Source organism: Vanellus vanellus (genome assembly GCF_965231255.1).
Source record: "Vanellus vanellus genome assembly, chromosome: 1".
NCBI classification, from domain to species: Eukaryota; Metazoa; Chordata; class Aves; order Charadriiformes; family Charadriidae; genus Vanellus; species Vanellus vanellus.
In genome coordinates this window covers 95,789,288-95,810,431 of record NC_138905.1, presented here as the reverse complement: position 1 = coordinate 95,810,431, position 21,144 = coordinate 95,789,288, and the positions used below count along the sequence as shown (strand labels likewise).

General features: G+C 40.5%; 1 protein-coding gene across 1 annotated transcript; it reads left to right on the top strand.

Moving 5' to 3' along the window:
• Nucleotides 1-544: 544 nt before the first annotated feature.
• Nucleotides 545-9,294, top strand: LOC309674389 (cell cycle control protein 50C-like; the record flags this gene model as incomplete). The annotated part of the gene is made up of 7 exons (XM_082486413.1): nt 545-757; nt 1,593-1,703; nt 3,010-3,111; nt 4,865-4,955; nt 6,698-6,835; nt 7,810-8,019; nt 9,107-9,294. The coding sequence occupies 7 exons, from the start codon at nt 545-547 to the stop codon at nt 9,292-9,294; spliced, it is 1,053 nt and encodes a 350-aa protein (XP_082342539.1).
• Between the last annotated feature and the right edge of the window lie 11,850 nt (nt 9,295-21,144).

The following is a 21,144-nucleotide window of genomic DNA, read 5'->3' as shown; positions in this document are numbered from 1 at the left end:
TGAATCAATAGCAATGAATGTAGTAAGTTAAGAAAATTGACTTGGTCTTCTAAAGCAATGTTTTCTGTCCAATGCTGTGTCAACACCTGCAGTCCTCCCCAATGGCATCCGGTGCAATTGGAGCAGAGGTCCTTTCATTGTATGCCATGCCTGTTAGCTAGGCAGCTATGGAAATGGAGAAGAAATAATGCATCTGAGATTACACAGAAGTTCCGGTATAGCTGGCAGCATCCCTGCAAATCAGTAAGACACAAAAAATCCTACTGAATTGTGGGGCAGAAAAAAGCATTTATTTAAGCTTTTCCAGGAGGCATGAGCTGGACACCCTGAACAAAGTACACAATCGTTTGATCGGTACACGCTGATCATGGGGATCCAGGCACAAATGTAGAAAATGAGGAAGAGAGAGACCTAGTTAATAAGTAATTCTTGGCCATAATGCAAGTTTGAACAAACAATACAGTCTCCCAACAGTAAGGACAGTATTTTAGCTTAAACACTCTCCAGCACAAGCATATTATTCCTTCCTCTCACCAAGAAGAAAATGAAAAACAAGACGAGTTTTCTTCCACAAGAAGGGGAGGCACGTCCTTCCAGATGTCCAGATAACAGTGCATTCAAACAACAGAAGCTACCAGCTTGGAAGCCTCAGCTTACCATTGCGTCTGTGCTCTCCAGCTTCTTCATCATAGGCACGTTCTGCCTTTCTATGGGAGTCTGCCTCATACTGTCTGCAAACAGCGTCAGAGAAATCCAGGTTTGTTCGTGGGGGTGGTGTTCTTAGATATTCTATTAAGCAGAAACTGGGCTACATTTGGAGGAAAAAGACTTTGAATTTTTGCTTTTGGGTAAAGATGATAGCAATGGCTTCATGCCTTGCGCATGTGTCCAGCAGCCAGTATTCCTGTGAAAATCCTCATAGATAGTTGGTCGCTGATTAAATCTGAGTACTGGGTGGTTAACTGGGTGGTAATATCTGAAATATGGGTGGTAATTACTGCCACTGGCTGGTAATATCTGAAGTGTTGTCATTATTTCCTGGATTTTTGAAGGGAAATAAACTAATCCCTTGATAGTGTTTGGTACTAGAAGGACATACATGTTTGCTGGGGCCAAATCTTAAAATGCAGGTAGCCCTTATGTTTAAACGCCTCCTGGAGGCAAGGTTGGTTAGACCCGGGGGCGTGTTAGTGGACTCCTGGTTGGAGCCAGCACTCAGCACTACATCCAGGCTCTTCAAGAGGGGTGGGCCATAACGCGTGTGGGGATTTGTCAGGCATTACTTGGTCAGCCAGACCAAGCTGCAGCAGAGTTCTTCACTCAGCACTCCTTTGCTGAGGAGCAGATGTGGAGGTTCTGCAACAGTCATCAAAAGGCTTTAAAACAGCTTTAAACTAGGGATAAAATTTGTGAATGTTCATTGAGGCCAAGTCCTCTTTCTCTCTCTCTGTTGAATTTTAACGATGTTTCTGGCAGTCCAGAGTCACTTTTGAGCGAACTGCTCTGAGAAGTCCTGGAGCTAAACCAGTAACTATTTTTCCTGTGTGCCTGTCCTTTATTACAATACCTCTGCTTGTTCACTTCTCTGACAGATTGATTATTCAGATAAATGCTCAGATTGTTCAAAACTCCGTGAAAATTCCTCTAACTGGAATAAGGAATGCCAGTGTTCTGTTAATTTCATGCTAAAGGAAGACATATTGGTAAGTGTATGCAAGAAACCAACTCAAGTTGCTTAGTACCTCCTGTTACTGATATCCCTATATGATAAAATAGACTAATTCTGCTTTGTAGAGCTCCTGACTAAATTTTCTTTCTACTGAAATACTCAAAATTTTACACTTTTGCCTTTGCTATTAATTTTGGCACATGTTAATAATAACCAAGGTCAGGCTACCTCTGTCCTTGGTTAGGAGATGTCCAAGGAGAAGATGGGGGTGGAGGAAATAGTGTTTGATTGTGGAGGTGGCTTCTCTCTGTATCTCTTTGAGTCAGTAGCAAACCCTTGCCCTTGGCCTGGGCTTAGTTGGTACCGTGCTGCTAAGCTCTCAAACGAGAAGGAAATCTGAAGCTCTGACCGCTTGTCATAAGTAAACCCCTGTGGTCTTTTTTACAAGGGTTATGCTGTTAATCCCCAAGGTCTTTGAAATAATTCGAGCCTAGCAATGTCATTCTGCAGTTTCATTTGGGAAAAGTATCCTTCATTTCCTGTCCTAAACTACTGGGTCATGTTGCTGAGACTGTTAAAATGCTTCATGTTCCACCAAAGAGATCTTATGCTTAAGATCTCTTAACTCTCTCTCTTACTGCATAAATGATCCCTTAATATTACAGTGCAATTTAAATTATAAAATCAGTTTAGGGTTATTCAGTATTGAAGAGGCTGTTAAAATACTCTTCAGATAATAATTCTTCTTCAATAGTCTTCTCCAATAATTCTTCAGATTACAGTGATGTTTCAGATGAGTTTACTTAACTGAATAATTTTTTTTATAGTTTAATAATCCTCTTTTTTGCTTGTATTTGCCTGCCTAGCATTCTCCTTTTAATTACAGGACTAAACTTTCCAAAGGGTTCAAATAATTGATGAGAAGCAGCCTTATTTTTCAAAAAATCTGCAGGAATTAGGAGCTAATGGGTACTTTTTGAAGTTTTTTGTACATGTTCTTTTATGGAAAATAAGCGTCTTGTCTCCACAAAATTATTCATAGTCATTGCAGGTTTACAGCCAGCCATGCCATTTTGAGTAAAATAATAATCAGGCATTTTTATTTTAGGTTTCATTTGGTGATTTAAAGTATGTTTCATTTTGTGCCAAAATGCTAAAACTTTCAGTTGAGGTAAACACTAGATTCTAGCTAGTATCCGCTGAAGTAATTGCTTAGAGTGTAGTTACCAACACTTAAATAGGAATTGAGTACTCTCTTCCCCTCTCTTTTTTAGCAAGTAGTAGCATTTCTCTGTCTACATGAACTCATCTTATTGAAGAGATTTATCCTTGAATTCTAGGGTGATGTGTTTATGTACTATGGTCTGCAAAACTTCTATCAAAACCATCGTCGATATGTGATATCGAGAAGCGACGCACAATTGTTGGGTCGAAATGTAAATGTAAGTTTTCTTCTTTATATTATGAGATCATCAGTATTTCCATTAGGTGCATCTTTGACTATATGGAGAGCTAACTAGGCATAACTGTAAGTGTGTTAAGATAGAATCATAGAATCAGTGAGTTTGGAAGGGACCTTTAAGATCATCAAGTCCAACCATTAACCTACCCTGATAAAAACACCACTACTCCTAAACCATGTCCCTAAGCACCTCATCTACCCTTTTCTTAAACACCTCCAGGGATGGTGAATCCACCACCTCTCTGGGCAGCTTATTCCAATGTTTAATAACCCTTTCAGTGAAAAAATGCTTCCTAATATCCAATCTAAACCTGCCCTGACATAACTTGAACCCGTTTCCTCTTGTCCTATCACTTGTCGCCAGGGAGAAGAGGTCAGCTCCCATCTCTCTAAAACCTCCTTTCAGGTAGTTGTAGAGGGTGATAAGGTCTCCCCTCAGCCTCCTCTTCTCCAGGCTAAAAGATAGTTCTAGCGAATAATAAGGAGGTACGTATTTTCAGTGTTTGGTCTCTGCTTTTATGATTGTTAGGACCATTATGTGTAATAAGTTAATAAGAGAGGAAGATTGAGGGGATAAATAAAAGATCTCAGTCCAGTGTTGCAATTCTCAAACCTGCACCTTGGAGGGATGCTGGTTAAAAAGACATTGTCTTTTTCAAATAAATTTACAGAAAGCTTTTCCTTCTGGTGTTTTCAGTCGTCTTAGCCGGAAATGTTTTAAGCTGTGCATTTATTATAGTGTTAGGGAATTAAGTTATTCTAAGTCTTTCATTTTGCCATCTGGCTTTGGAAGCAGACAAGGAGCAGGAAGAGGTTTATGGTGAAATAGGTGATCATGTGGCATTCTGAAGTACGCAACTTAGAGGTCTAAAGAGGAGGCTAGAGAGCGTCACCTGCATAAGGAAATTGGAGACTGCAGTCATTGCATTCAGTTTTATTACTTACAAATCTATAACATGTTTTCTTTGTTTTAAAAGTAGCATTTCTTGATATACACACAGTCCACACACTATCCTCTCAGTACATATGATGATTGTGCCATAATAACCTATTGTTTTTATAAAATGCTTCCTGTAAGTCTCAAGACATGTTCCCCATACATCTGCTTCTCCAGGTCTCCAGTCAGCTTGTTTGTTTGCATCCAGGTGCAACCACTTTTGGCTTTTGTGCCAATCAGATACAGAGCTTTTTAGAGTTATTTGAAAATGTTCCTGTGTTTAAATCTGAAGATTTATGGTTTCTCATGAACTGGGATAGGAGAAATGTGATTTTTGTTTTTCATGCTGTGTCTTCATACATTAAGATTTCCCCACACAGAACTGCAGTAATATGGCTAACTGTATCTGCTGCTGTCCACCACTGAAGCAGTCCAGGTCAAAATTAAAAAGAAGGAAAAATAAGATGTTCTAGGGTAAGCCGGGGCTTCATGGGAATGTTTTAAATTGTAGCTATGCTACAATAGCAGATTCCCAAATGAGTTTTTGTAGTCTGGAGTTTGCAAGTCCACAGCAGAATTTCGTGAAGACCTTAAGTTTACTTACCCTGATATGGAAGGTGTTCTTCAACTACCAACCCATTCATTTGGCTATATCTCTAATGTGACCAAAAAGTACTGGAGAGTTAATTATTCAGTGGCTTTTCTGAAGAAGGAATGGGAGGAGAACATTAACACCAGCAAGCCAAAACAAACCCCCCAGGTTCTGTGCCTGATTGTTCTGTGACCTTGAATGCAGATTCAGAAGAGCTACTGCGCACCCTTCACTACCTACCGAAATGGGACACCCATGGCTCCATGCGGTGCTATTGCCAACAGCATGTTCAATGGTAAGTAGGTACCTTCCATATCTGCTTACTAACTTCCACTTGAAACTATTCCATTACCCCAATCCAGCTGAGTCCTGATATTGCAAGATCTCTGTCTTTCTCCCACAAAAGGTTTTGTTTGGCAGTGCTGCTGTGGTGAGTATGGGGCTCAGCTTCTTACTGATTAGTAACTTGCCCCTCATTTTGAAACTAAGGAAGATTTTTCATTTACTAAGGCCCTCTTCAATGTGAATATACGACAGAACTGAAGAATTGAGTCCCTGGTGAAATAAGGAATGATGATACAACAGGTGTACTGTACTTCCTTGCTAAAAAATACGTTCTTGTACAGTGATGGGAGAGCCCAGATTCTGCCTTCCCACAGTGGAGCGCTTAGAAGGAGGTGACATGTTCCTCACATTGGTTTGCACCTTTGGATCTGTGTGGTTGCAGAGAACTAGGGATAGTAAGATTTTAAAATGCTGAGGGTAAACCTCCCAGTGTCTGCCTTTGCATCAGTCCTTAGCGTGCAGTGTGATGAAATGTTCCAGCTGCTGGTGATGTGAGGGAAGGGGGTGATATCTGAATCCCCCCTCTGGTAGCTCATTCCTGTCCTTCTGCTGTGAAAGAAGGTGCTTCCCATTCACTTTTGACAGTTTAGCTGGTTGTCTAATTATTCCCTAATCTTGTTTTCTAAAATAAAGATGATGGCCAAGTTCCTGCCATGAGACAGGTTTTTAACCCAAGCTGGCGGGTAAGGGAGCAGTCAGACAAGCAGTTAAGCAGGCAGAGCTCAGAGAATAGCAACTCCTGTTAATAAACCAGTGACAAACAGCTGTGGGCGTAGTGGGGCACAGAATGATCACTTACTCAGCAGGAGAGTGTGTCTGACCTCTAAGGAGCCATGTGAACACAGGTTTTCTAGCAGGATAAAAAAAAAATATGTTTTCATTGATGCTTATGCAGTTGAATTGTGTTTTTCATGTTTCCTAAAAAGCAGGCCCACCCCATCTGTATCATCTATCCCTGCCTGTCATCTCATCGGCTGCCTAGGTGTTTACATAGATGTTAATGAGACCTGTAATGTTTTTGCCTTATGTTAAACTAATCTAAGTAGAAAAATATAATGGATAAAAAATTTTTGCCCACCAAAACAGGATGGCACAATTTTAACTAAATGTTTTTTGATTTAAGGAAGTTTTTGTGTCCAAGTTGGTAGACAAGATCTAATTAGCATAAAACTAGACGAAAATTTTCTCCAAAGGATCATGGATTCCCTTGAGTGTGCTTTCACCTGTTCCCTGAAACACATTATATATAGCAAAGCAATCAGTTTAGGACAAGTGTCAAAGAAGTGCCAGGGAAAGCGGACTAGGAGAGTAACTTCTGTAAATAGCTAGAGAGCTCCAAAAGTGATTTGCGAAGAAGTTAGTCACACAGGAGCTGATCACACATGATATACTCACACATGATATACACACATGATATACTCATCACACATAGTTCTACACAGGGATTCAATAGGATTATTGGAAGGAGTATGTTCAGTCTTTAAAAGTTCAGAAGTTCTAAGGCTCTGGAACCTTAATTCTTCTTGTGGAGTGTACAGTGCTCTTTACATGGTCATGATGAAACCTTTCCCAAGATTTTTTTTGTTTTCTATTCACTTGAAAGATGCTTCAGTGTGACAGTTTTTGTCAGTCATGCTGGCAATTAGAACGACTGTCTTTTACTCATACGTATTGTTCTTGTATTCCCTGCAGATAGTATTGATCTATTTTACAACCTTAACTCATCTGTTATTCAAGTACCACTGCTGAAGACTGGAAACAGTTGGTGGACAGATAAAAATGTGAAATTTCGCAATCCAAAATCATACAATCTCTCCTCTGCGTTTGCAGGTAAGAATGGTTCCACTGGTATTCTTTATTTTTCAATGGCTTCCCTACCTCCCCCTGTGTGTGAGGGTCTCCCCTTCTGAGACAAATTGCCTTTGGGAGAAATACATCCCAAAGCAGGTTGCAGAAGCAGCTTTAGAGTGTGACTGACAGCAGAAGACAGATTTAGCCAAAATATCACTTTTATTTTATCACTGGCCGTAGAAATTGGGAGAAAGTGATTTTGGAAGACTAAAGTTAGCCCTCGACAACACCCTTCTGTATAGTTTCTTGTAACACTTAATCTGTCCAGAGAAAGCAAGGATGCAGTCACTTTATTTTTTCCTGTTGAAAGAATCTATGCATATCACATCTTCCTTCCTGCCTTTGCAAGATTCTTAGGCAGTTGTGAGACAAGTGCGGCTGCCATCGTCACTAGTTCTTTCAAACAGCTGTTTCCTAGGGCTGTTTTCCTTGTTATGGTTGATCTGTATTGAAGCGGGACTAAAAGCTCCCTCTTCTGGATCAGGGCAGTGCTGTGCTGGATGCAGTATGCAAGAGATAATTATCTAAGTAGTTTTCATATGACTGTGATTCTAAATATCTAAATAACAGCTGTGCTGTTAGACTGCAAAAAGATGCCTTTCTGGTTGTACAGGAGTAAGTTAATGTACAGAAATGAAGGCAACCTCCTCATTATAGAGAGCATGTTACTTGCTGAAGAGGCAAGAGTCCAGAAAAAACAGTATTTTCATTTGTGCAAATCACTAATTTTTTCCTGTGCTTGAAGTTTCTAATGTGTAGCAACCTCATGTTTGAGGTGAGTGAAGATGCTTGGGTGAAAAGCGTTATCTAGCCTATATAATTTTTCAATACTGGACAGTCTTGTGTCTCTTTGATATCTTATATTCTTTGTTGGTTGTGAGTAGGCCCAGAAGTTAGTCACCAACCACTGTTTTTACTGACAGTATGCCTTTTCCTGATTTCTTTTTCATCAGGGACAGCAAGACCTCCTTACTGGCAGAAACCAGTGTATCTGTTAGACGAGGAAGATGAAAGGAACAACGGTTATGTAAATGATGATTTAATTATCTGGATGCGAGTGTCAGCTTTTGCTACATTCAGAAATCTTTACCGTCGTGTCAGACGGATAAGGCAGTTCACAGATGGTCTCCCAGCAGGGAATTACACTTTACATATTTCCTATAGTATCCTTTCATATTATCCAAGACTATTAGATAGTTACAATGAGATAGAAGTGGATGGGGTTTATATAGTAAAATGGCAAAGAAACCGAGCAAAACACCCCAAACTAAATCACCATGAAAAGACCTAGTTTTGAGGGTGATGAGACACTGCAAGTGGATTTTCTTTACTCTGTGCAGGTGGAATTAAGACATGCTACTCAAATGGTAGCACGTGACTTTGGATTTGACTTCTGAGGGGGCTGCTTTTGGCTGGAGACGACGCATGGGAGCTTTACACAAAGGGTAAAACTGAAGACTGGGAAGAGATGGTTGAAGATGTTGTTTTAGCTGAAATATTTAATAGCGGCCTAATCAGATGTGTAGACACCCTTACTGGGGTGCAGGAAGTGCCAGAGGTTTCCCTGCCGTTGAGAGCTGTGCGGGATGCCTGTGTCAGCAGATCCTTCTGGCAGATTTGGGCCATGTGCTGACAGGAACTTTTGTGATGGTGAAAATGCCTCTCACGCTGAACAGCATGAACTTTGCTGACTAAAGCACTTGTTTTGTCAGCAGGAGTTATGTCAAGATGACTATAAATTTCTCTTCTCTCTCAGCCAATAGAGCTATGATTTTAAAAGTTATAGCACAGTTCTGTTCAGAAAGCTTCCATGTGGAGAGATGAAAGGTAAAATCATATAACGTTCTGGGTATGCAACATATTAGGTAGAGGTGAGCACTTCCCCTCAGTGCGAATATGTGGAGTATCATCATGGTAAGCTGCCCAAAAGGCTCATTTTCATAGCAAATTAACACAATAGCAGTTACATAAATTATGAATCTGAAATGTATAATGTTAAAAAAAAAAGTATTTCCACGTTCACACAGAGACTGTATCTAAAATAACTGGACTTCTTACCACCAGCTGCTACTGGGTTTTTGGACCCAGAATATTAGAGACATCACAGATTAGTTAAAGGAATTTTTACAGCAAATGCAAATCTCCATACTCTTTATGCCTTGGAAAGGTTTTTGCGCATTTACCACTACTTTTTCTCCGTCTGGAAAGAATGTAAACTTTGTTAGTGAAACCTTAACATCCTTTCATCAGACTTCCCTGTTACCAAATTCAAGGGGAGGAAGCATGTGATTCTTTCAACCGTAGTATGGAGCGGAGGAAGTAACCCGTTCCTGGGAATTGCCTACGTGGTCACTGGCACAGCAGCAACCCTGACAGGTTTTGTCATAACTGCCATCCACTTAAAGCTCAGAAAAAAGAAAACATACTTTCAGAAGTAATAAGGTTCCCTGGCTTTCTGAACAAAGGCAAAGGTGTGGTGTGAATGGAGAACATGCAGCACAGACCTTTCATTCTTTCCCCTGAGCTCTGGATCTGTTTCAGTAACAGGTTTGGTGAACGTAAGCAAATGGAGGGACTGTGCTATTCCATCATCGAAAACCAAACTTACCTGAGGCTGCATTCCTGTTAATGTATGCGTGCTCCTAAATTTGTTTCCTAGGAAACTTGTAGTGAGATGAGCTTCAAACGGCAGATAGCGTAGTGGGGTAGAATTGCAATGGCAAAGAAATTATATGGTACTGTCTGGCCAGACGTAAGGGTCCATATTCGTTTCTTACTCAGCCCTTAATGCAGACAATAATTCTCTTGACTTAAATGGAGCTTTGGATGGGTAAAAAGTGAGGTCTTGATCCAACAAAAAGCTTCAGTAGAACTTGGTGCTAAAGTCTGTTTGTGGGCATATGTGTGGGCTGAGTGGCTTGGCTTAGGTTTTATATAGCTTTTTTGGCTATCCTGAAAAAGCAACCAATTTAGCGCAGTATAATCATCACAGTTTGATAATTGATTTATGATTGAATACAGGGCATGTTTTTAGGAGTTTGGAGTTTGTTGAAACCCACTTTATTGGTTTTATCTAGGTACTAAAACTAACCTGCAAAGCTAGAGGGCCTCAAAACACCGATTTACATTTTAAAAATTATGATTTAATAGAAAGCTTAAATTAAAAACGCCTTTAATGCTAAACATTTTAGCAGAAACATCTACCTAATATAACTATTAAGCCACACAATTGCACTCCTACATACCCCACCCTTCCACACAAAAATTCACACTCTTATGTGACATGAAATGTGTCTTCCCCTTTCAAGCCCCCATTTCTGTGGTGTGGTGACTTATTGTCCATAGAAAACAAAGCATCAGAAAATCTGTCAACTTCATTTTCAGAAAGTAAACACTGCAGCTTGTGAATAGACTTATCAAGTTTCATGTTCAAAATTTTACACATTTAGGAGTTATTTCCAGTCTCTCACAAAATGTAGGAACAGCACTGAAGAATTTAGGTCAAGTATACCATGGTACATCCAAATTTTTAAAAATAATTTTTCTGTTGCAAAAGTGTAAATGGAATAAAACACTTTAATTCCTTTGATAAGTATTCTGTGTGCCTTACACACCACCACCCCCATCCCACAAAAAAAAAAACCCTCCACACTAAACCAAGAAAATCACAGACCAGATCAAGAGAAGGGAATGTGGCACAGGGAGGCTGTGTGCCACTGTGAAGGGCACCCACGTCTGCTTTTACAAGTGTCTCAGGCACTTAGGAGCTTGTGGCCTTTGACAGATGGTCTCTGGTGAATCTGTTTGCAGCCACAGAAGGTACTGTTCCCTTTAATCTCTGCTTCATAATTGTGCCAGGAGCCGCAGACGGGGTGCTGCTCAAGTTTAGTACAGCCTCGGTCTGTCGCTGGTTTATGCTGACCTGCTGGGCTAAGGTGCGCGTCCCCCTCTGCTTTTCCTGGTCGGGGCCGGTCACCTCCATCAGAAGGCTGTAGAAATGGAGTTCCAGTATTTCAAGCCCTTGCATCAAAATCTGTCATGAGCTGTGAGAGAACCCTACCCCTCACAGGACTGGACAAGACAGAGCATGAAGCAGTACATTTAGCAATGCTTAAGCTCATTAGTCTAAATCACTTTTAACAGTGAGACATGCTCCTAAACCTTTTAAGTCCTTTTGAAAATATAATCCCATGCAGCCCTCTGGAAAGCCCTGATGGGAATTGCTGCCAAAGCTGAACTTACGATTTCTGGCTCCAAACAGACCACAGGAGCCTTTTTTTTTTTTTCTCCTTTTTTTTTTTTTTTTTTTTTTAAAGCCTCTGAGAAACTGACTTTCAGGAAATGATATGTCATCTGGGTGGTTAAGCCACAGTGCAACTGTCACTGATTTTATTTCTTCATGAAGTATCTGGTAAAAATGTTAGTAAAAGGAGACTGAATAATGAGGTATGTATTTCAGTGAGTCAATGCCTTCCAGAAAAAAACAAACTTATTTAGAAAACAGAGTCTAGGAAACAGCACTTAGAGTTCGCCCATTATCTGCCAGAGGTTTGTGCAAGAACCTCTTCTCTTGAAATGTACAGTGTCTTCAAACCCATCCACAGGGAAAACCTGTCTTCAAACAAACCTTCCTCAGCCCCTCTACTCCACTCATGAGACCCCACCTGGAGTACTGCATCCAGCTTTGGAGCACTCAACATAAGAAGGACATGGACCTGTTGGAGCGGGTCTAGAGGAGGGCCACAAAAATGATCAGTGGGAGCACCTCTCCTATGAAGACAGGCTGAGAGAGTTGGGTTTGTTCAGCCTGGAGAAGAGAAGGCTCCGGTGACACCTCATAGCGGCCTTCCAGTATTGGAACAGGGCCTACAAGAAGGCTGGAGAAGGACTTTGTACAAGAGCATGTACTGATAGGATGAGGGGGAATGGCTTCAAACTGGAAGAGGGTAGATTTAGAACAGATATTAGGAAAAAATTTTCACTCTGAGGGTGGTGAGACACTGGAACAGGTTGCCCAGAGAAGCTGTGGATCCCCCAGCCCTGGAGGTGTTCAAGGCCAGGCTGGATGGGGCTTTGAGCAACCTGGTCTAATGGGAGGTGTCCCTGCCCATGGCAGGGGGGTTGGAACTAGATGATCTTTAAGGTCCCTTCCAACCCAAACCATTCAATGATTCCTCTTTCTATTAGTCCAGAAGTTGTCTAAGTCTTTGTTTATAAACCCAAAGTTCTTTTTCATCTTACCCCAGCTTTAAACACGTCTTACATCTATCTTGTACCCTCTGAGCAGTGTCCTTGGAAGTGGCTGCTTGAGCTCTGGCAGTTACTGTTGTTAACTCTGAGCAGCTCTGTAGTGTCATTCGGGATTGTGCTGCCCAGACCGGAGCAGCAGGAATGGCAATTTTGATGAAGCGATGGAACCTACCTTGCTCAAAAGGGAGGAAAATAAAGTTTTAGCAACCTCCTTACACCGCCTTTTGTGCCAGTGCCACAGCTATGCTGTTGGTCTGCCCCTTGTGCCAGACTTTGCATGAATGTGCCTTTTTAAGAAAATTTTGTAGATGTGTTCCTCAGTGCCTACACTGAGGAATAGTACCTATGTGAAGTGTTTATTGGAATTGTTCTATGCTGCTGCTGCCTTATTCCCCACTTGTGCAGGGCCTGGAACAGGAGTGAGAGCCCTGGCTGAAGGACTGGCCTAATGGAACAGACAGTAAAAACTATCATCAGCTGCTCCTCATCGTGGCGTCTTTGTGGGGATTGTCACCTGTTGTCAGCTGCTGTCAGCAGCAGAAAACATGATTCCAGACGAAAACCCAGTGTGATTTTGAATTAACTTATTCTGGCTTTTAGGAGATCGTCAAGTCAAATTGATTAGGGAAAGCATACTGAGATTTGGAGAGAAAAAGTATTATGTTGCACTTTTACTGAGGTACAAATTGCTTTTAAAATACCTGGAGTGTCATGACCTATGCAGTGCCTTTGGTGCAGCGCTGCTTTTGCCTTGCACACTCGATTTTATGAATTAAGATTATGTGTCTTGAGTAAAGAAAAAAGAAAAGCCTTTGTAAAATGTTTCAAAATTTAATTTTAATTCATTTATCTGTCAAGCATACATCCACCAAGAGTAAGTGGGCCTTTTTACATGAGAGGTTAACTTATGTAGACTTGTCAATTCAAAACAAAGATGTCCCAGTTTAAGGTTGCTGAATAAAATTCAGAGCTGTACCTGGAAAGTGTAAGTCAACAGCACCACTGTGAGTGCTACATCACTAAGGCATAAAAGAGTTACTGCCATTATTTGTAATATTTTGGCATATCAAAAATATTAAATTTCCTACAGATGCCAGCACTTCAGAAAAGAGCGTAATACTAAAAAAAATTTTTTTTTGCTTTCAAAGGAAAATGCTTATTCCTTTGTTGCTGCTAGTTAAAGCTTTGTCTCTCTCATCATTGCCATGTATTCAGTCCCTTTGAGGTGATGGAACTTTGCCTGTTTCCTTAACTCTCAAAAAAAGAAAGATGCATGTCAGAAATGGGGTTTAATTAATGAGATCATAGATGCCTGAAGTACTAGAAAGTGCATTTTTTCTTTTTTTTCTTTTCTTTTCCCCATCTTTTTTCTAGAACAGTTAAGTAAAGGAGGACATTATTTATTGGTATTTTTTTTCTTTTGGGGAGTGGATATTTATTAAATGTAAAACTGGACAAAGGATTCCTGTTAGTAGATGTAATCTAAATTTATATGATAAACATGGACTAAAACAGGTGAGCTATATGGGATATATGCTTCTAGGGTTTGGGGTTTTTTAATGTATGTTTTCATTTGTAATTTTGAAGATGACAATTACACATGGGAGATCAGTTTTAACAGGGGCGAAAATATCTGAAGGTGAAAATAACCCATTATTATGAAAAAAATATGCAATTTAAATCTCATTTCTAAATTACAGGGAGGTATGAGAGCACTGTATTTTAATGTCAAAAACAGTTGTACTGCTTTTGGTTGCCAGCTCCCTTTAGGATTGAATTTCATTAGTGGGATGTATATCTATATATAGAGACGTAAAAGTCAAGCAGGAGTTACAGGATATTTCAGTAGCATTTCAGTTACAGACTTTTTCCAAGTCTTTTTCAGCCTTTACACTTTCATGCATATATGTCCCATATCTGTCTGCCTTGGTTTTTCTGTATTCTAAACATAGACATTTCCTTAACTCATCTAAAAATAAAGGGATGAGTCCTTCATGTGAAACAGATTTGCATGATCACAGACCTATAGAATCTGGAAAAATTAGTTACATGCTGCATCTATTTTATATAAACAGCTGTGTTGCATGGAGATTATTAATAATAGTGTTTGGATGGGGTGCCATTTATTTTAATGACGCATTGCAGTGTAAAAGATTTCTCTCTTTCCTCTGAGAAATCAGTCTAACAGCAAAGTAAAGTCAAAGACAGCAGTTCAGAGAAGAGAGGGCTTGGAAAGTTTTGGTAGTGTCAAGAGAGATTGCATACCAATTTGGATTTAAGTTTAGATCTAAAATAGGAGGACATGGTTGCTTATCACATGATAAGAAGGTGCTCTTTTCCTCTGTTGGGAGTAGTATGGTATGAGAGACGGAGCTGATTTGAGAATAAACAGTAATCGCACAAGGAGGGTGAGTGGTGGAAGGGGCAAAGTACTTTTTCTGCTCTTGGATATGGAGGCAAAGAAATTTGGCTGAACTGCTTAAGATGATAGTGTATTCTGACGTGTGATCTGGAAAGCCCGTATGATTTTGGAGAGCAGCCAAGTTAAGTAAAAAAAAATTCCCAGTTTTTAATGGAAAGTAGAGACTCTCTGAACTATGGTGCACAGTTTTTGAGCTAAGGTGTTTTGACTCAGTTCTCTTTAATTGCATTATTCCCTACAATACCAAGAACAATTTCGTTATGAGCTGGGAGTGCCTTGGGCAGCTGCCTTTGCTTTGGTGGCCTCTTGTTTGCAAGAGAGGGTTTGCTGAGCAGTTTTTGTTTGCTCTTTCTCCCCAGGCTATGGAAAGCCAGGCAGAGGAAGAGTGGGGCTTGTTTGGCTTTTGCTTACATTCATGAATGCCTGAAAAAAAGTTTTCTCCCTTTCCCCATATAGCCAACTAGGAGAGGAAAAGGACAATAGGGCTGATTCTGGTGCAGTGCAAGTAGAGGCAATATTTACATAATAGCAAATGGTAATTGCCATGGGTAAAGAAATCAAAATAGCTCATTGGAAAGCTTATATTTCAGACAGCTCTAATAAAAATATCTGTGTATCTACTGAGTATGTACTATGTACTCTCTTGGCAAATATACAGCATGAAACAAGATGAAAAAAGGCTGTTTAGTTATACTCCCACTCAATTGCAGCCATTGTCTCTTTGCATTAAACTGCCTAAAATGATCCCTTTCAAATTGAAACAATTAAAAACACTTGTGAAAAATATGAGGTTTTCTACTGCGTCAGACCCAGCTGCCTGAAGTTATTTGCCTTTTTCCCCATGATGATTCCTGCATGTCATGAGAAACTGTTCCATTAACAGCTCTGTTAACTCAGTTATAGTAGTAGGGGATTCAGGGTTTAAGATTAGGTTTAAAGTTCTTGAGGTTTCTTGTACGAATCCCTGGGCTTTCTATGGACTGTATTATTAATGACAATGAACCGGAAAACACTAGGAAAAGAAATGTGTCAAAAAAACCCAGAGTGGTTAAAAGAAAAAGGGAAGGAAGTAGTATCTGCCCATAGCCCCAGTTGTCATAATGAGTTAACGTTTGGGGGATATATACTGAGCTTCTGTCACTGCCTCTGAGGTAAAATGTAGCAGCTATTTGACAGTGCAGAAAGAGGCTTCACAACAGCTCAGGACAATAGTAACATCTGCAGTTAATAACACTCCTCCCCGCAGTGGGTGTGCTGAGAAATTTGTCATGGTGGCAGAGGACAACAGGACTGCGTCCCCCAACGCTGGGCAGAAACAGTCAGTGATTTAACACTGGACGCCAAGAAAACGCGCCGGCAGTGCTTCATCCTGGTGGGTGGCAGGGTGTTTCGTAGTCATGTAATGAGGTTACAGTCCCCGCGTGGACTAGCTTCTGCTGGCCTGTGTTGTGCCATCCACATGTGGGACATCCAGGAGTTTGAGCCCCCTCCCAGGTGTTTGCTGAAAGCAGCGTGCGCTGCCAGGACGTCTCTATGGCTTGCTACACTTCTGACCTCTGTAGTGGTCTGAGTTGCCTGCAGAGTTAAAGTATGGAAATGTGGAAAAGGTAAGGGAGCGGGAAGAGCACTGAGGTAGTGCTGTGTGCAGTTTGTCTATTTTAGAGGCTGATGAAATGAGGTAGTCAGTAAGAAAAGCAGCCCATGGACAAATCAAGCAGTGCCATGAGTGATTTTGCTTATCTGTCTTAGTTCAAATCCCAGGAATTTTATTTACAAAGAGAATTTAGACAGTAAGCGACTTCTGAAGTACTCTCAGTTTTGTGAAAGAGGGGCCTTGCTTCAGTTTTTTACCTTTGTCCTGTGCTCAGTGTGTTGCTTTGACTGCAGCAGTGTTAAAGTCACTAAAAGTAAAACTAATAAAAGAATAATCAGTGAGTCATCAGCTACACCTTACAAGAATTAAAAGGCCTATAAAGCAGACGATAGTTTCTGCATCTAAGGTCTTTCGTAGTACTATATTCTGATGACTAGTAAGCCATGGCTGGAGGTCGGCCACCAGAATCCGGGGCTGACAAACATCAGTGGTGTTTACATGTAATTTTGGTGTCAGCCATTCCTGTTTTGACTGAGCAAAACAAAGCACAGGTTTTTATTTGCCGAGTTTGGTACAAAAAAATCCAGTGTTTATAGTCAAATTTCCATGTTTTAAGCTCGCTGTTGTTGGGTCTCACGTGAGGTCCAGTAATGATCACAGAAAGTCTTTGAATAAGCTTTCTTCATGCACTGTCATTTCTGGCTTCGCAGTTGAAAATAAAAAAAGGCATTGATCCTGAATGAAGTTGATGAACTAAGAAGTCAAACTATGGATAAGATTTTATCTCTGCATATTTTTGTTACTGATAAATTGAATTAAATACAAGAATGGCTTAACAGATGTATAAACTGTAATTGTGCCAATGGGTTTTAGGCTGTAGCTTGAGGAATTTATTATTCAGATTTCTAAGTTTGTAACTTCACCTCAGGCAACCAGTGGAAAGCCAAGTCTTAACTAAAAAGGTCGAGAGTTGCTTTTCAAAGAGAGGTAATAAAATTAGAAGGCAGGGCATAAGCCTGTTGGGCATTTTCATACTTTTTGGCTTTTTGGGGGCTTTGATTGAAATGGAATGTCTCACACAGCGTAACTACATAGGCTAAATTTTTTAATTTAGGATTTGCCCTGAAACTTACTTGCTTTGTCAGAAATTCTCATATCTGCTTAACAGGTGATAGTGATCATGTTGTAGAAAGAAATGAAGTATGAGTGTCAGGTGTAATTTTAAGTGTTCTCAGCTGTTGAAAGCTTATTTCCCCTAACAACTTCAATTCAATAATGCTGAGTTCGGGGGGGGGGGGGGGGGAGGGGGGAAATGTTCCCTTCCTGCAGGGGGGGTGTAATTTTAAAGTTTCAGGGGCATACCAAAGTTAATTGAGTTGTTCCCATTTTGGATTCTGGGCTTTTCTTCTTTTTGTAAGAGGTGGACCAGTAGCTCTCAAGCAAGGAGGCTTATATAAAGGTAGCCTCAGCTGTGTATTTGTAATACAGTCTGCACTCTCTCTTGTTCCCTTCTGAGTTCATAAAACTCGTAACAACTGTAATATTGTGGACACATTGGCAGGTTTTCCTCAGCCAAATGCTACTCAAAAAATTATTTTGGGGGGATACAGGCAGAGGCAGAGCATGATTTCCTTAGAAACTGATGGAAAATGCAAGTCTTTAGTAGTCAAGTCTTTGGCATATTTGTTCTTTAGACTAAAGTACGCTGAGTAGATCCTTTCCCATCCTCCTGCTCCCCGCCGTTCTGGCCAGCGTTATCTTTATTTTGGCTCATTAGCCGGCCCAGCCGGCCGCCGCGCTCACCCTAGCGGTCGCGTTCTCGCGCTGATCGGCGGGGCCCTGAGCCAATCGGCGAGCAGCGGGCGGGAGGAGCGTTGCTCGTTGCAGCCAATGGAGCCCCGAGGAGCTGGGGGCTGGGGTGGGACTTACCGGTCGCCGTAACGTCTGCGCCGTAGCTGCGGGCCGGCCTGAGGGGAGGGGCTGTGGTGGCAGCAGGGCCGAGGCTGGGCCCGGGGGATTTGCCGTGCTCTCTGTGGGGACAGGTCTGTATGAAAACGCTGCCTCGTCACGCTGGCTCCGGAAAGCGCTCTTTGGAGCTGGTGCTTCTGGTGGTCTCCGTGTTACCTGCGGCGGCGCGCCCGGCAGCTGTGAGCCTGGGCCTCACCTGAAATCTGCAGTGGAGTGCTCGTTACCTGCCAGACGCGTTGCTCCGGTGTACCAGGGCTCACAGGTCTCCTGCGCGGAAATCTGCGGTAGTCGTGGCCTTAGAAGAGATCCCAGTGTTGGATCAAACCTGCTTCGGTACTGCGTCTGTACAAACAGAGTATGGGGTCCTTCTCTTTTCTTTCTTTTTGTGTTTATTAGTGTGGTCAGACAACACAGCTTTTTTGGGCCTTCTGTGTACAAACAGCCTCTGCGAAAGCAAGCCCAGAGATTCCCAAATCACAGGTAGCACCGGGCAAAATTAGTAACATGAGCAATCTTGAGTGGGGCCATCTAGCATGGTACTGTCTTCCAGGGCCAGCCGCCAGCTGGGGAAGAGTCAAACCAAGGCAAATACTAGATGATACGATGTGACAACTGCATCTCAAGCAATGCACCATGTCTAATCTTGTATCTCCAAGGTTCGGATTTACATCACTAAACCATTTCAGCTCTTCCAGATGCCTTTATACGAAAGAGGCACATTTGGACACAACTTACTTTTTACTAGAACAGAATCAGGGAAATTGTTTTGTTTTGTAAGCCTAAGAAAACGTATGCTTCCCTCCAACTCAGTTCACACATACCAAGCATAGTCCTCACTGATCAATAAAGTGCTTGAGAGGAAAACGCTGGATTGATCCTGGCATTTGCCAGGCATTAGCACTTTCCCTCTCTAGTAGGAAAAATAGGAAGTCTGTGGTTTGCTTATTTTTGAGGCCTTTTGTTTCATCTGAAAGTAGTTTTCATCTGAAAGTAGCTAATAAAAAGATGTACAGTAATGTCTTGTAATAATAAGTATAAAATGCTTGTTTTGTGTAAATACTGATGTTCTGAGCTGACTAATACCTCACTTGATATGAAAGCAAAAATTTTATTTTTCATGTTTAAAGCTGAAACTTTAAAGCTGAAACACACTCAGAAGTCAGGCATTTTTAAGTTTGACTCAGTAGGATTTTTATAAGTATTTATCATTGCATATTTAGATTATACAGTCAAGGTCTTACTTTACTAATCAACCTTAAAGTTGCTGGTAATACAATCCACTTGTTTTGTTTTCGTGGAGTTGTCAATGCTATGAAGAAATAAACTTCAGTTCATGGCAAAACTGGCTTGCAAGTGTACTGGAGAAAACCTGATTAAGACAGTGGTATTTTTATATAATTGGTTTGTACAGAAAAAAAGTGTGGTTTCACATGCTGTTTTTCCTCAAGTTACGTGAGAATAAGGGTTTGTTTTTATTTTGCGAAACTTTGTAACGCTATCTTGAAATAGAACTACATATAGCATATAACTATATAAAAGATTATTCTAAATACATTCTTTGTGCCTATATTTATAGATAAATGATCAGTTAAAGAAAATCAGCTTTTAATATTAAATTTCTGTTTGGTTCTATATGAAGCTTCATGGTTAGAAGGACATGCAAACCATCTGAGGTTATACTCAAGCAAAGTTTGAAGATGCAAAAAGGAATGCCAGGTAAGTCCTGTATCCAAGATCCTGCAGAAGTCTGACATTTCATAACTAGTTAATTTTTTCCGAAAAAACCCACCTAAATTAAAGTATAATAGTGTTGTTCCCGCAGGAAAATGGCTTCCTCCTATCCCTGTCTGTACCAACAAAGTAATTCATCAGCGCTAGAGAAAGTTTTTAAACTGTCATTTATGAAGGAGGATTCAACTGGTATATAGATGGACCTAGTCATTCCAACTATCAAGCACCTGTCCTGCAGACTGATAAATCAGAGAAGTAATTGGTGGTGGATACTGACAGAAAAATAAATGTCTCAAATGCACAGATATATGTTAAGGAAAAAGATTAGCTATGCTAACAAAAGATTCCCCATACCAATATATGTTAGTCTCTTGGTGTCCAAATTCTGCTGGCATTACAGAAAACAAAAAGGGAATAGCATCATTACAGCTGAGAGTAAGGGCGGATATCTTTTTAAAATTTATTAGAGGGCTGGTATTGTGACTTATGGAAAAAATATTCTTGGAATTCTTTGATGCTAACTCAGTCATACACATGCCTTATAAGAAGTCAAATTTAGAAATATGGACAGGTTTTGAAAATAGTAATACAGTTGTATTTCAAGTTGTCTTTGAGGTCAACTCAGTGGGAACTCATTTTTCCAGGCAGCTTTATTAGTACTGCATATCATGTGGCTGTTTGTTTCATTATTTTATGAGTTTAAAATCTGATACAGATGCAAAAAAAGTTAAAACTTTTGGCATAATGAATAATGGTTTCGGTCTTTTCATACTGACAAATTTAGTATCTGCCACTGTTTGGATTGGGATTACTGCCAGTGGAGGTCTAGTTTTATGAGAGAAGTTTGGTTTAATAATTAGCTTTTTTTTGTTTGTTTGTTTTATGTAGCAGACCAGTTCTTTGTGTATATGGTTTCATCTTCCTCTACTGTGTTGAAAAAAATGCTATAAAATACGCACAGAAGCATAAATTATTTTTATTTTGCTGTGAAAACATAATCAAAACATAATTTGTTATAGTCTGTTGTTAGGAACTGGAATTTTGTTAAGACGTTGGGGGTTTTTCCTTTACATCAAAGTATTGGATTTTGATACCATTTGATTTTGGGAAATGAAAATAACTGTCAAAATAACCACTGTATTGTGGTTTGCTTTGATTACCAAAAAGCTGGGCTGGAAGACAAGTCTGAAATTTTGGAAGTCCGTGGTGCTGGAGGAGTGGTTTAAGTGTTTGGTGTTAACCAAGTGCCCCATGGTTTACTATAGCTATGTAATACATGCTTAGAAATACCCTCAGGAATGTAAAATAATAAGCTAGGCAGCT